At 42.9% G+C, this 16,030-nt stretch overlaps 1 protein-coding gene across 4 annotated transcripts in view; it reads right to left on the bottom strand.

Annotated features, from left to right (window-relative positions):
- Window positions 1-16,030, bottom strand: part of LOC147708009 (N-acetylglucosamine transporter UNC93A-like) — a 534,754-nt gene that overhangs the window by 348,837 nt on the left and 169,887 nt on the right. For all 4 annotated transcript variants that reach the window (XM_086926817.1, XM_086926819.1, XM_086926820.1 and 1 more), the window contains one exon: window positions 14,738-14,916. In XM_086926817.1, coding sequence (XP_086782943.1) covers window positions 14,738-14,827 — 90 coding nt within the window. In that variant the 5' untranslated portion in view covers window positions 14,828-14,916. The remainder of the gene's footprint in view (window positions 1-14,737; window positions 14,917-16,030) is intronic.

Below are 16,030 nucleotides of genomic sequence, written 5' to 3' on the forward strand. Positions count from 1 at the left end.
CAATACATGGTTTGATTTCTGAGCTACGTACTGATAATGATCCTCCTTTCTCCAGCCATGAGTTTGCGTCCTATTTTTAGTCCAGGGGTATTTGCCATCGCAGAGTTACTCCTTTATGGCCACAGGACAATGGAGAGGCTGAGCGCTTTATGCGCACTCTTAACAAAGCTATTAGGATTGCTGTCACCGACCGTCAAGATTTGGACTGTGCTATTTTCATGTTTCTGAAGGAATATCGGATGACTCCTCATTCGACTACAAAAGTCAGCCCAATGTCTTTGTGCATGAATCATCCTATGGGTGACTTTGTTCCTCAGATGGGGCGGTTTCTGCAAAGTATGCTGTTGTGGCTGGGGAACTGCGGAACATGAAAGAAGCAAAATGAGTGGCATTCAAGCGTGGGGCTAAGCCTGGGACTTTTAATGTGGGCGATGCTGTACTGGTGAAGAATCGGCACCGTAGAGGAAAGTTTAGTCTACCCTTTGAGCCTGAGCCATGGATTGTGCAGTCCGTTCATGAGACAAAAGTCACTGCTGTGAGGGAGGGGTTAAGTGTCTCCCGGAACATGTCTTTCTTTAAATCTTACCGGGCTCCTATTGATGTTCAGGGATATGAACATATGATGCCATCTGATGTTGAATCCGTAGATTCTGATGACAAATTCATGGACGTGGGTCCGTTGCCTGTTTCTGTTCCACTGACGGAACATGCGGTGCCTGGACAGTATGGCATGTCTCCATCTGCCATACCTTCAGGAGTGGTTTCTGAGCCTGTTCTTTTGTTTCCATCTGGCAAATGTCGATCACCTGAGTCGGACTCCAAGCGGCGGGGTGTGGGGAGATACCAACTGCGGCCATGTCCTACCAGATCTATCCATCTAAAGAACTATGTAACATATTGAAGTGGATTTATGGTTTTGTTTTTTTCATTTTCTTTGGTTTTTGGAGAAGTGTGATGTGGTTTGCCTTACCGCCATTTCCAGCACCCGAAGGGGTAGCGGTGTAACACATGTGGGTTATATCGAGTGGGAGTGCTAATTGGTTTATTGGGGGTGGGGTTTTACATTGAATAAAAAGATCCTGGTGTGTCAAGGAAATTGAACAGTCTTACCTGTGTGCGGTGTCTCATTCGACATAACAAACAGCAATAGCCTCTATGTTCGTGTGATAATCACTTCCCTCGAGTGCTTGACAATCTTTTTTGCTTTGTGTATTGAAATGTATGCCTGACAATCTTTCTCTCTAAAATAGGTTAAATTTGTACTCAATTCAAAATGTACTGTATCGTTCTTGGGGTGTAGTGCTCTGCTTAAACCGCACAGCCTCTTCTAGTAGGGCCTTCACCTGGTCCTTCCTATGCTACCTTTTTTGTGTTGTAATTTTACAGTCTCCCCATGGCAACGATAATTGTCCTTTCTGTACAGCGCTCTGATAACCGTTCTGGGTCTAGTTTGGGCTTTATAAAACCTTTCAAATAAATAAAGAAATAAAATACATGACACCTTTCATTTGGTTAGTGTTCAACAGCACGAACAGCTAAGAAAATTAGATTAACTTTGATTTACAACATCATATCATATGTACACCTATTCCTATCCACCTCAAAGAACGGGTGTTCCACATACAAGCTTCATCTCACAGTAGCTTAGACAAGGAGAAAAAGGCTACCACAAAATAAGCATCTTTTTTTGGTGGCAGCAGTTGAATGTCAGTAGGTAGGCATAGTTAGGACCATGTTTCCATAGGAAAAGAGTTTTTTGACTTACCTACATCTTTGGCGTCTTTGGTGAATCTTCACAAATATTTTTTTTTAAAGTGCCTCAGTGAATCTTGTTGTGCAGGGAAAATTTCAGGGTTATCTGCCAAGTGGGGGCCCAAGAAAATGAGGGTCACAAAAGTGTGTTTCTCATGTTAATTCTCATAGGAGCTTTAGACATGACTACAGCCCAAACTCCTTGATGGAATTACACCAAATTTGGCAGGAAGGTAGATTTTGGTTCACAGATCACACTTTCAGTTATCTGGTACAAATCTATTAAGTAGTTGCAGAGAAATTTAAGTATATGCAAATTGTTTATCTGCGATCATGGCTAATTCACTATAATTTCATGATTAATCATGAATGCGTGCACCAACATGCCGTGATTGGTTGGCCGCAACTTGAGCAGAGAGTTTTGACTGTAATTTCATTTCATCAGAGCAGTCCTCAGGGCTTGAAACAAATGGTAGAAAATGGCATAAGCTCAAAGACCCACTCGGACATTATACAGCCACTCACAGATTCACTCAGAGGCTCATTCATCCACTGCAACACTCACTCAGACACACATGCACCCACTCACAGACCAACTCAGAGATTCAATCACCCACTCACAGACCCACTGAGAGACTGATACATCCACTCACAGATTTACTCAGACATTCACACATTCATTCAGAGCTTCACCCATTTTCTCTTTTTTTATTTTATTTATAAGGTGCGACAGCTACCCAAGAAGGGTTTCCCATCGCTCACTGATACAGCCACTCATGCAGTCCATCACAGACCCACTGACATTCTGATGCAGTCACACACAGACCCACCCAAACACTCATATACACACTCAGAGACCCTATGAGAGACTCAGGCATCCACTGACAGACCCTGTCAGAGACTGAGACACCCACTCACAGACCTACTGATGCACCCACTCACAGACCCAGTCACACACTCATTCACCCACTAACAGACTGACTCAGAGGTTTAGACACCCACTCACAGACCCACTGAGAGACTGATGCATCCACTCACAGATCTATTCAGACACTCATGCACTCATTCAGAACCTCACTCATATTCTCATGTGCTAACCCGAACAGATACCCATGCAGTCACTCACAGACCCATTGATATTTTGACTCAGTCACACACAGACCCACTCAGACACTTATACACTCATTCAGAGACCCACTGAGAGACTAATACATTCACTGACAGACCCTGCCAGAGACTGAGATACCCATTCACAGACCTACTCAGACACTGATGCACCCACACACAGCCCCACTCAGAGTTAAACACCTACTCAGAGATAGACATGCCTACTGGCACACCCACTCAGACATTGGTGCACCTACTCACAGACCCAGTCATACACTCACACACCCACTCACAGACCCACTCAGAAACATAGGCACCCACTTAAAGACTCACTCAGAGACTCACAAACCCACTCACAGACCCACTCAGGTGCATGTACCCACTCACAGATCCACTGAGAGACTCATGCACCCACTCACAGACCTACTCAGACATTCACACCCCCACTCACAGACCCACTCAGATACTCTCACACCCACTCACAAACCTACTGAAACGCTCATGCACTCGCTCACACACTCACTTTCAAAGGTGAGTGGTTACTGTTAGGAAATAAAATGCAAAAAACCTTAGGAATTTTACAGGGATGTTATAATAAGGAAACACCAATAAAGCACCGTAGAAATTCACTTAAAAAAAGGTTACAGGGAGATTATAGTTAGGAAATAGAATTTTAAAAAACTTGGACATTCACTGAAAAAGGCACAAAGGTTACAGGGACGTTATAGTTCGGCTCAGATTTCACTCATATAAAACCAGTGATATTCAGCAATTATAGTTACCTGGGCTTCCACAATGCACTGCTTATGACCTCGCATATTACATCACTCATGACATGGTCAGTGGCATCACTGATATCACTGATGACATGATCCACAGAACCACTCAAACACCCACTCACATCCCCATAAAACCTCTCATAATCCCCCTCCCACTGCTACACACCACTCACATACCCATTCACAGACCCATACCAGTACCCACACCACTCACACATGGTCTAACTCACCCATACAGCCACTCATGCACCCACTCACTCTCCAATAGAGCCACTCACACATTCAGTAATACATATATACAGACACTTCCATACCCACTCATTCAACCTTACAGCCACTCACACACCCACTCAATCACCCATACAGCAATTCACAAAGCTACTCGCTCACCAATATACCTACTCACAACACCACTCACTTACCCATACAGCCACTGACATAGCCTCCCCTCACCCATACACCCACTCACACACCCATAGAACCACTTACATACCCATGCACACATCCATACAACCACTCACACATCCACTCACTCATGCTTACATCCACTCACACAAACATTTACTTTCCACTACAGCCACTCACACCCACTCACTTACCTATACACACACTCAACCCACTACTGACTCACCCATACAGCCAATCATATGTCCAATTCCTCACCCATACAGCCACTCACACAGCCACTCAGTCACCCATGTAGCCACTCCACTCACCCACCCACCCACTCATATACCTATGCAGCCACTCACACAGCTACTAACACACCCATACAACCACTCACACCCCACTCACTCTCCAATACAGCCACTCACTCACCCATACAGTTTTTTACATATCCACTAACACATCCATACAGCTACTTGCATACCCACTCACACACCCATACTGCCACTCAGAAATCCGCTAACACACTGATAGTGACACAGCCACTCAGATGAATAATTACCTGTACAGAAAAAAATAGCAATTAAACTTATGCTGTAGAATAACCCATTGAAGTCTTTAAGTCTCAGAAACATTTATGAAACTCTTGCACTCACAGGATGATGTCATCAGTGATGTCATTTGAGATGTCATCAGTGATGTCACTGCCCATGTTATGAGTGATGTAATATGTGAGGTCATAAGCAGTGCATTGCCGGGGCATAAGTTATAGTTAGCTCAGGTAACTTTAACTATTAATTTTCACTGGAATAGAATAGATACACGTCTTGTTGTGGAAATAGATGAGCATGGTGTAAAATGCAAATCAAACCAAAAACTGGACCACAAAACACTTTCAAATGGCACTATTTTATGGCCTTGGTTGTAAGTTAAAGCTGTGCTTGCTCCTACTGCCTTTCAGTATTGTACCATGAATGCAGTGTTCTGGAGGTGTGCTGCAAGTGGATTCCACCCACTCAATACAGCCGGATATTTTGCTTTTTGGATCACCCAGTTTGGGATTTTTCACTGTGGGTTAGTCTCACTACAGGTGTCTCAACCACCATAATCACATGGCAAACAGACTGTACATGCTTGCCGCCAGTGTCTGCGTTTTCAGATAAGGCAGCTACGACGCAGCAAGGGTAAGGGGCAGTTGGCTGGTTACAGGTGAACATGTGCACACGCATTTGCACATGTGTGCATGCGGCATGTGGGAGACTACTGTCATGCACAGCCTGGTAACTGTGCACAGGGAGCCAGGCGCAAGGGGTACTTTACAGGATTAGATATTAACCTGGGATAGGCCTTATAATGTTAGTGTACACTAATGGGGAACATCAGTGTGGTTTACTGTTTTGTCTGTACTGACACTTTATTATGCACATAGAGAGAAAACTGAATTAGAGTGCAATTTCCCTTCCCTTTGGCCTACAGAGACCAGCAACATATCGAATTGGGGTGTAACCTGTGCAGGAAAATCAATTCTGCATGTTGCAAAGAGATATGTGTACAATTTATGGGTCATTCAGGACTGTCATATTTCTCTGGCTCAGCTCGGTATCAGAGTGAATGACTTTTATCACACTGTTGTGCCTTGTTCATTACATCTCTCTCTAGAAGCAGAAACAAAGGTGGCCCCATACCAAAGGGGTATTTAACAGTGCTTCCCTCAGCTCCTGCTCAGGAAAGGGTGGCAATAGAAAATCTTTGTGAATTACATGTCTCACCAGTCTTACTAGCCCAAGCCCACTGAACAAAGAAGGAAGCACAGAACAACCCAGACGGGGGACTTTTCTTTGAACTTTTGGTGTGAAAGGCCCTGGCAGCAATGTCAGTGAGGGTTGGAGTAGAGCCTCAGGAGCAGATGTGACCAGTGACTCCTGGGTGAATTTTGAACTGTCCCAGGATGCTGTGCATGAGGGTTGGGATAGGGTTGAGAGGTGACATGGCACCTTAGGATTGGACCTTCATCTTCCCTTTAAATACTCTTGCACAACGGGGAGACTCTTTTGCCTGGTGATTTTTTGCACTTCACTGCTGGAACCTGGACCACCATGGAGGACTGGAAGGATGGACCTGTTGATGGCCAGAAAGGAATAAGGACTCTGTCCAGTTAACATCCAGGACATTGGGTCTACCCAAGGACCAGTGAGGCTGGCCCTCTTACACCCCATGAGTACCAGTTGGGGGAAAGCTCTAGATTTCTGCAGCTAGAAACCAAGACAAGGAGGAAGGCTGGCACAGAGAGCTAGGAGAACCAGTTCCCTGAGAATTGCACCATTTCAGAGGAGAGGCAGTCTGCTGCAACCAGTGACTAGAGCTTACCACCAGGAGTAAAATGAGCCCAAGAATGTCGGTCCAACGGGGCTGAAGTTATGGCATTTTAAAGATTGGTAACCTTTTATCGGCGACAAAATGTGTGAGGCTACGCTGTTACTTAAAATACCCCCGGAGTGGGCAAGGTTCCAGAGGTTGGTTCTAGAATCATCTTACTGACTCACACCCAGTGGGGATGTGCATGGGGCTCCCTCCCCAGGCTCATTCTGCCCCCCGGGGGCCTATGCACCAGTACCGTGGGAGTGCCATTGTGTCCCGCCCTAATGTGGTGGCTTGCCCCCGCTACCTGTGCTCGTGTTTGGGGGGAGCGGGCACCCACTCAAGAAGATAGCGTGCAGGGAGAAAGAAGCTGTTGGCTCCCCCGGCCACACATGGAGGTGCGGGCTGCGCAGGAGCCAGCGCGGGGTGGGCTCCCACAGCTGTCCCCAACATTTGGAGCCACCAGACACCCCCAAATAAAAAGCAAAAAGCAGCACTGTGCAAACAGCCATGCGACGCAAAGCTGCACGGCACCGATAATGCAGCAGCTCTCCCTGGCACAGATGGAGAGCCGCTCATACAGTATTCAGTGTTTCCAGAGGAGCGCCCCATAATGCCAGCCGGGGGCACTTCAATTTAAAAATGTTTTTTTTCACTCATGGTGGACCCAGGATGGCGAGGGTACCACCAACGGAACCAAGGAAGGGTGGAGAACCGCAGGAGGGCAGCAGCTGCCCCCCAAAGAATGTTTTAAATATACTGACCCTATGTTTACGAGGTCATAGAATCCATAACCTCTCTTGGATTCTCTCACTGTTTTCAAGCGCTCCCGATGCTGGAGCTTTTGCTCTGCAGCTGGAGTGCAGCGCCCTCTAGGGGCTGATTGTATGGTTGCAGGGATTGTGGCCTGAAATGTATAAACAAGCATTTGCAATGCAATAGGTCTTGCATTTGTTAAATTTACAGCCGTTAGAGTTGAAAATGACAATGTTTTTTACTTTTGTTTTTATATTTGCAGTTGAGTAATTATATTTGCATAACGCTATTGCCATTGCTATAAAAAAGGAAAAGTGAAAAACATTGTCATTTTTAACACCAACAACTTTAACCAACAAAAGCAAGACCTTTTGCATTGCAAGTGGTTGTTTACCTAGCCATGTTGTGGGTGAAGTAACATATGCGGCATATGTGGGTGCCTCTTTTGCCCACATATGGTGTTGTACCCGCAATATGGCTAGATAAAAAAGAAAGTTTGTGAACCTGCCATCCCACAGCATAAGAGGAATTTTTCTGGCACACAGAGTGACGGGTTTCCTGCACAGAAAAGCAAGATACTCCAAAACCAGCAGTGTGCAAATATATGGGGATACATGCAAAAGGCATATTACATGTCCACGTCTTGAGGTTACATAACCTGTTGCAGCTCTAATACTAGGTCTAATACTAGGTCTCAAGCCTGGTGAAATGTAGGGCCATCCATAAAAATAATAGCAACAAAAAACTAAAAACGTCATCTCTCGAACAGTCATCTACTCAACCCACATAATTTTCTTAACAGTTAATCACATGGATGCTGAAACTTTAATAAAGTAATTTACTATGCAAAGTCTTCCAACAGGCCACTGAACTACTGTATCTTAAATACCCAAGTATTTTATGTAGCAGGCTGAAATACCATGACCGAAGTCCAAAGAGAAACACCTTGGGCAAGGGTGCCATGGGGACTAATACATGCAAGGAAATAGCTTCCCTGACACCCGCTTAGGCAGTAAAATATAGCTACACTGTGGTACAGTGGGCACCTAGCACGCATGGAGCCAGGTGCAGTTTCATCTGTTGAACTAGTAATAGCTACCTAACTAAGGACCAGACCTACCTATTTATTAGGCAACACAGCCTATTCTTTTTACAGCCGGTCAGCAGGGGAACCATCACAAAGTGTAGAAGCACAAGTGACTGACCTGTGGAGATCGGGAGAAAAGAGTGAAGAAACTCCACCTAGGGTACCACCAATGAAATCCCCACGGTGCACACGCTGTAACGACGACCAGTTTTATAACATTTACAAGTGAGAAATGGGGAGGGCACAGAAGGGCCAAAGTAATCGACAAGCTAGTCGCACTTGCACGCATGGGTATTACAGCCCTAAAGCCCTGAGTGCTTCACCCCGCCTCTCTCTATATTGTGCAGTGTGCGCTGCAGTCTCTCTGGAGTGTTATCCTCTGTCCTTCTGTTACACGTAGTCTGCCTTGCGAAAGTGCACACTTTTTCCAGATCTTTCTTCTCAGTACATTTTACGGAGAACCAAAAATACAAATAAAAAAAGTCAGTAATTCATATTTCCTAGATGTTGTTTGGTATTCTGAATGGTCTTCTGCCATTCGGAACGGTCTTCATTGCTGCATGTGGAGAAGCGGAAAGAAGAGTATCCAACAATAAGGTTAAAACTATTTCAGAATAAGGAATGAGTGTGGATCGGTGCCGTGTTATGTTTGAATTGCCTCTGTTTATGGCTAAATTGTTCTCTTTGCAAACTGACTGCACAGAACAGTGTTCGAGTTAAAAAAAACAAAATAAAGAATTACTTGAGGTTTCCTTGCAAATTACCTCAGAAAACCCACTCTAGGGAATATGTGGAAATAGAAAAAATTATTCACGCCACCCGCGATTTCACTTTAAAAAACTTCGTAATCTAAAGCGCAGGTGCCGTCATTGCTTCAAAAGTAAAGTATTAAAATGTTCAAAGCTAAAGCGGGGGTGCCGCCACTGTAAACAGAAGTAAGGAAATAGTAAAAAAAATGGCAGCTGCACACTTGTTTACTTTTTATACAATTGCGGCACCCGCGTTTTATCTTTGAACATCTTAAGCTAAAGCACGGGTGCTGGGATTGCTACAAAAGTAAACTATTTTTTACTTTTAAAGCAATTGTGGCACCCTGCGCTTTAGCTTACGATGTTGAAAGCAAAAGCAATGGATGCCGCCGTTGGAAAAAAAAATGGAATAAAAAGAAACAAGCATGAAGCAATGCAATAAACAACTAGGCCCCAGAGAGCAGCGTTTAGAAAGCTGACAAAAAAGAAAATAAACACGGAGCGATGGGGAGCTGGCACTGCGGAGGGCACACAGAGGGTGGGAGGCGGTGCGGGGGGGGGTTGACAGAGGTGGGGAGGACGACACAGACATGGATCACGCACTGCCACAAGCATGAAGCAATGTAATACACACAAAAAAGAGTCCCCCAAATAACAGTTACGCTGCCTAAACCAATTACACGGCAGCAGAGAAGACCGACACTGCCTGAACACATAGTAAGCCGCAGGCAGGAGCTACCTAGGTTTACTGAATACTGCAGGTCATGTGACAGAGCATGCGCTGACTAGGCTCGACCTAAAAAGGTACATGTGTTGAAGCGTCTTCTAGGGACCAAGTCTTTAGTTGCAGTGTAATGTAATCAAATTGTGATGTACTCTAGGGACTGATAGTATTATTGCATTTTTATTGTTGGAAAGCCTATAAAACATACAAAGTCACGTGTGCTGTCCATTTAAATACGTTATTGAGACAATAACATTAACAATGGTTATTTCTCACAGTGTTTCAATTCAATTAAATTAAAAAATATTCTTGTCATCGATAAGTGAATTCATTTTTGCAGCTTTTTTGATGACACAGCTAAAAGTTTGGTGTGACAGATTTAGATCACATAAGTCAACAGTGTTTGTTTTTTCCATTGACGGCAATCACTGACTGCCATAGAGCGCTGACTAGAGGGCTGGACCGATTGTTTTGCATTTTATACCATGATTTCATTGTATGGCATCTTCTTGCTGTATGCTGTTGTATCATTCCAAATTCCAGGCGGATTTGTGCAGATGAGGTGAAGCATTGCAAGAAAGTCCAAAGACACATTAAAAGTATATGTTTACAGTTTAACCAAGATTTTAGTATCTTTACCATGCATTACCATGCTTGCATAAGCTAGCATGGGAAGCAGTTTTGCAATAATGATTGCTAGCAATGGCTGGAAAGAGGGTTCTTCCAGTTTTTTCACAAGTGTACAGAAGGCATGTATTAAGGCATTATCTTTTTTACCATGTACTTCTTGTGTGTTTGAAAATTGAATTGTTGCCAAAATATGAGCCCAAATGTTTGTAGTTATTAACCTCTTCTATGCTAGCATTTCCTAGTTTAATTTTCAGTGGAGCACTTGATCTGTTCCCTAATAACATAGTTTTTGTCTTTGTTGTCTTTATTTTCAATTTGTTTGTCTTTGTAAATTCAGCATTTTCCTCAATTAATCTTCTAAATCCCCCTCTCGTGTGGCTCAGCAATACAATATCATCTGCGTATGAAAGATGTGATATGGTCAGTGGTCCTAATCTCGGAGCATGGGTTTTTGCCCAGTCGAGCTGGGGAGATAGGTCAGCCATAAAATTCCCCATCTTCTTAATCTCACTACTTGATCGAAAGCTGCTTTAAGGTCGATAAAGCAGAGTTGCAGTTTTTTCTTTAGACGCTTGCCCTTCTCCGCAATTGTTGGCACAGTAAGCATGTTCATGGTGGTTCCATAGCCTTTTCAGGAGTCTCTCTGTTGTGGTGGAATCAGGTTGTTGGAGTTAGACCAATCGATTAAACCTTCCAGTATTAGAGAAGCATAATATTTCACTGCTGAGTCGATGAGAGCTATTAACCTATAGTTCTCTGGGTTTGTTCGACCACCCCCCCTTGAAGATTGGGGGGGTCTGGGACTCTGCCCATGTGTTCCACCTCTTTGAACAATACCGTTATCGGGTTGGTCCAATATGTTGGCTATTGCTTGTATATTGTTTTCGGAATACCGTTTGGGCCTGGAGCACCATCACTTCTGCCAGTCTTTGATGACTTGTTCCACCCTTAGCGGTGTACATTGTGCGTATTCTGGAAGGATTGAGCTGTCAAAGAAGGGTGATATTGCAGAGTTATTTATACTGTCCGACTCAATTACTTTATTAGTTTTGTACACTGAACTTTCTCTTCATGTAAGCTGCCCAGTCTTTTTCGGTGACATTTGAAGCATTCTTTGCTCTCACTTCCCTACCAATCCCATTTATTGTTGTCCAAAAGGCTTTGGTATTTGATTGTTTTCAGTTGTACAGAATCTTAGTCCAGAAATGTTCTGTCGTTCTTCTCCTCTCTTGCCTGAGATGTTTCTTGATTTCCTTTTTCCGTTTTTTTGTTTTTCCCATACAACTGTTTGTGTTCTGGGTTTTCTGGCCTTCCTAATCTCCATTCTCAGTTCCTTCCTTAGTTCTCCAGTTTTCCATGTCATTGGACATTTTGGTGTTTTGCCCCCTCTTGAAGCTATACTTGGAGCGGAATTTAACAACCGTATTGTAATCTCTTTCCAGGCTTTTATTGCATTGGGGGATGACGCAAGATGGGCCTCCATAACTTGTTTTACTTTGTCTGCTAGATTTGGGAGTGAGAGATGGGATCAGGTCAATTTTTTAGATGTATTGCTTTGCTTCCCCCACTAACTTCATGTGCTAATGGGTGTCTGTCAGGGTTTAAATTGATTTACTGTATTGAGTGGTCACTGTCCGTTGAACATTTGATTTGAAACTTTCTTAGTTGTTGTAGTAATGGTAAAGAGAGAATGGTATAGTCAATTATTGATCCTCAAGGTGGTCCGTAGTATGTAAAGTTTGGAGGATTATCATCCAATGTTCTCCTGTTGACTACTCTCAGGCTGAGGTTGTCTAGGACAGTGACCAAACTCATTGACTCGCCTCTGAGGATGGTTTGCTTTGGAATTTTACTGACTTTCAGCTACTAGCTGCTCATCATCATCTGGTGTAAATATTGTGTGTTGAAATCACCTGTTATCATTATGTCCCTGGTCAGCATGTTATATCTTACTTCAGCTATTTCATGTGTTAGTTTTTTAATTGTTGCATATGTATCTTGAGCGTTTGGATGAGCATAAATGTTAAACAGAATTACCGAACTTGTCCAGTGGTCTTGGCCAAAATTTTGCTTGAATATATGTATGTTTGAGGTTTTCATTGACAGTTGCGCTGATTCAGTCTTTAGGGCATTTAATATATAGACAGATAGTCCCCCTTTTGGCCTTCTAAATCAATGCATTTTTTGGTCATCCACCTGATGAAGCAAGTAACCAGTCAATTAGAGTGACCCTGACAACCAGGTCTCTTGCAAGGCTATGATGTCATATTTAGCCCAGGTGTCCAACAATGCACTGTCCATAAGTTTAAGTCTTGTGACCGCGGTGTTCCAAGAAAGGATGCTAAGTGTATCTTCTTTTGGGGTGCTTACTGTTTGATTGATTGGTCATTGTGTATATGGGATTTTTAATGCTGACCCTAGCCAGTGCCATTGACTTTCTTCCATTGCTGTATCTTTAGGTTTAATGTCAGTACCCGTTGGGCATACTGCAAAATCGAGTACACAGGGGTGTGAATGTTCTGTCTGTGGTCTGGGTTTGTCAGAGGTACTGGATATCACTGTAATAAGGGTTTCAAAAGTGATATGCCCCACAGTTCAAATTGATCCTTTACACTATTAATTTAGTTGACTTTCATGATGTTAGGGTTAACTCTTAGTGACTGTCGTATTCGTTGGGCAGAAACCTGACTGATGCTAGAGCTGTTGTTTTAAATGACACAATATCGGTATCTCAGCTAACAGTCTCATGATGTTTCCTCTATTTAGTATATCCTGCTGACCTCTTGAATTGTATTGGGGAGTTAAAATGATTTGCCAGGTATCACTGTCCGTAGCGGATTGGTGGAAATGTCGTTCTGTAAGTATATGCAATGTTTCCCTTATGTTATCCTGCGATTGCGTTCTGTTTTTCGTTCTCCCTATATTATTTGTACTAGCTCTTTTTCGGGTTGCTGCTGTTGGTCTGAGGACAGGTGGCATCATGTTTGTTTTTTATTAACAGTAATATGTGCATTTACACCTGATTTTTATTATTGATGATTGCATTACGCTCAAAGGGATGTCTTTTACACGTGGTTTGTTCAACCTGAACCTCTGACCAAGCCAATAGACTTAGCTTATATGTTTGCATGACCCATTTAGGGGGTAAAAGGTGATCATATAATGTCAGCTATGGTATTTCCTATCTACCTATGTGTATATTTGTACATTACAGCGTAGTATTTAGCAGTGTATGTGTAATAACTGTACTTCTCCTTTTTCTGAAAGAAAAAATACTGATTGGAAAGTCATTTATTGAGTATTATAATTGCATGTCAGTCAACAGTGATTAATAGCCCACATCACCTCCCCTGAGTAGGTCTTGGACTACTCTGCCTCGCTACCCTGAGAGAGTCAGGCACTACAATGGGGTGCTTGATTCCCAGTAAAGACAATTCTGGACCTATTCTTGTGCAGGCCACACAACTAACCCAATTTCCTACAAGGTGGCTATGTGTACCAGGAACATCTGTACATATTTGATGTGTGTCATTTTGTTGTGGTGGTCATTTGTTCTGCTATTTTTGTGCTGCTGTGTGTTTTTGTGCTGCATTATTGCAAAGTAGACCCAGCCAGTAAAGTTACAGTGAGCAGCAATCATTTACAACTCTGTGTAAGATGGCAAAAAAGCACTGTTCCCACTTTTTCACGTACATATTTAAAACACCAGTCAGCCCAACAGTGTGTCAGAGATGTAGGGCCTGATTTATGGTTTGACAAATGGTATAATGCCCATAAGGGTGGTGGAGCACATTACCTCTGCCACCCTAACAGAATATCACCCACCAAATTTAGAGATGTCCACCGGCCCAGCAGTCAACTCTGTTCATTGAAAGGACCTGCCATCACAGCAGTCCTTTTCAATGTACAAATATTTTGGAGGAAGGCCACTGTCAGTTTTGATGGCCACTTGTAAATCTTTTCCAAAGCTTTTGTTTTTCAGAAACAAACCCTCAAAACAAAATTAAGTGACCCCCACACCCTGTGATTTTTCTGCCATGGTTTGGCAATCATTTTTGTTTTTCTCTGTCCCTCATCACCAGGGTTTCACTAGCAGTGACGGACAGAAAAAAAGACAATATACTGCCCATCACAAATAGGGCAGGCAGTGTAATGTCCTTCTGTGGACGGCCTTTACTCCATCGGACAGTTTGACAAAGTTTTCCTGCGATGGAGACAACGGGTCTCCAGCGAGTAAAAACTTAAAGTGTGCCAGTCTCTAAATGAGGTGGGAGGATCTAGGGTTTTGCCGGACATAGTGCTGTCTCCCAAACTATAAATCCGTATCCGTCAAACTCTAAATCAGGCCCATAGTCAAACTTAGCACTCTAAGTACTTGCTTTGTGTAAAACAACCCCATATCATTTACCTGCAAATTCTGAAGACCTCCAAAGGCAGTGGCTATAAGCATAAACCCCAAAGCAATGACGAGGATGTTCTTCAAGTGACGGATGTCCATTATATGTAACAGCTTCAGTTAAATAGCTACACTTAAAATTTCTTAGAGTTGTTCAGATTCTTGACCACGATCAGGTAGAGATGCAGATACTGCAGAAAAAAGAGACAAAAGCATTTTATTCTATGATTGTAGATTCACTGTGGAACTGTCTATTACAGTCTTCAGTTTGTTTTATATATAATCCTATTAAACATTTTTTGATGAGTCACCTTAGCAGACAATCTGTGCTTAGGAAAAAATATGTCTACAATTATTCTGACTTGAGAAAGATAAACTAAGAGCAATTTTGTCTCAGCAGAGAAGGAAAATATAAACCATATTCAACTTTCTTTTCAATCTTCGTAGGAAGCTATAAAAAGAGAATTGTGCCTTGAAACTACATATAACTGTATTAGAACTTTAGAATGTAGAGAGCTCCAGTGTATTAGAACTTTGGAATGTTGAGTGACATGGTCTTATAACAGCTGTTATAAGCCTTCTGCTCCAACATTCAAATTTTTGTCTTTCTGTTTCTTGCTTTTTAATTTAGAACATTATACCCTTATTGGATGTAATGTTCTAATAGCCTTATAGCCCTTCTGCCTCAGGCTATACTAGTTGTTAAAGGTCCTCACCCTTGTTATAGGCCAACTCAAGTTTGGGTCGTTAACAACCGGTATAGCCCTCGGCAGCAGGTTATAAGGCTATATTGTAGCCAGTGGAAAAAGTCTGACACACAAGAAAGGTGAATCTTTTTCACAATTGTACTAGTTCCACACAGATGTTTCCCAAATAGACCTCTTGAAGGTAAAAGAACTATCCTACATAGTGGTACTGCATTATAATCCAACTTCTGTGCCATAAAAAGTACACACACTTACTGGTGGTTTCCACCCACCCACATGCTGTGCAATCTATGATGGATAAAGATCCGTTCTAAAGAGCTTGAGTATTTGTGTCTATTCTCACAGTGTCAGCAGTTCCTAATGCTTATGTTCGCCTTACCATTCAAGTATGTCTATGGTCCTCTCGCATCTCACCCAATATATTTCATAACTGCCAGACTGCAGCTAACACCCTTAGTACTATGCAACACATCAGGACTCCAGGAACAAGGTGCAAACTGGCGATCTTCATAGCCTCATCGGGGTAAGAAGTGATCTATGAATGCTACAATACAGTATGCTCACATATGCCAAATATAAGCTATGAAGAAGAGGTCAT

Source organism: Lissotriton vulgaris, chromosome 6, assembly GCF_964263255.1.
Source record: "Lissotriton vulgaris chromosome 6, aLisVul1.2, whole genome shotgun sequence".
Lineage (NCBI taxonomy): Eukaryota > Metazoa > Chordata > Amphibia > Caudata > Salamandridae > Lissotriton > Lissotriton vulgaris.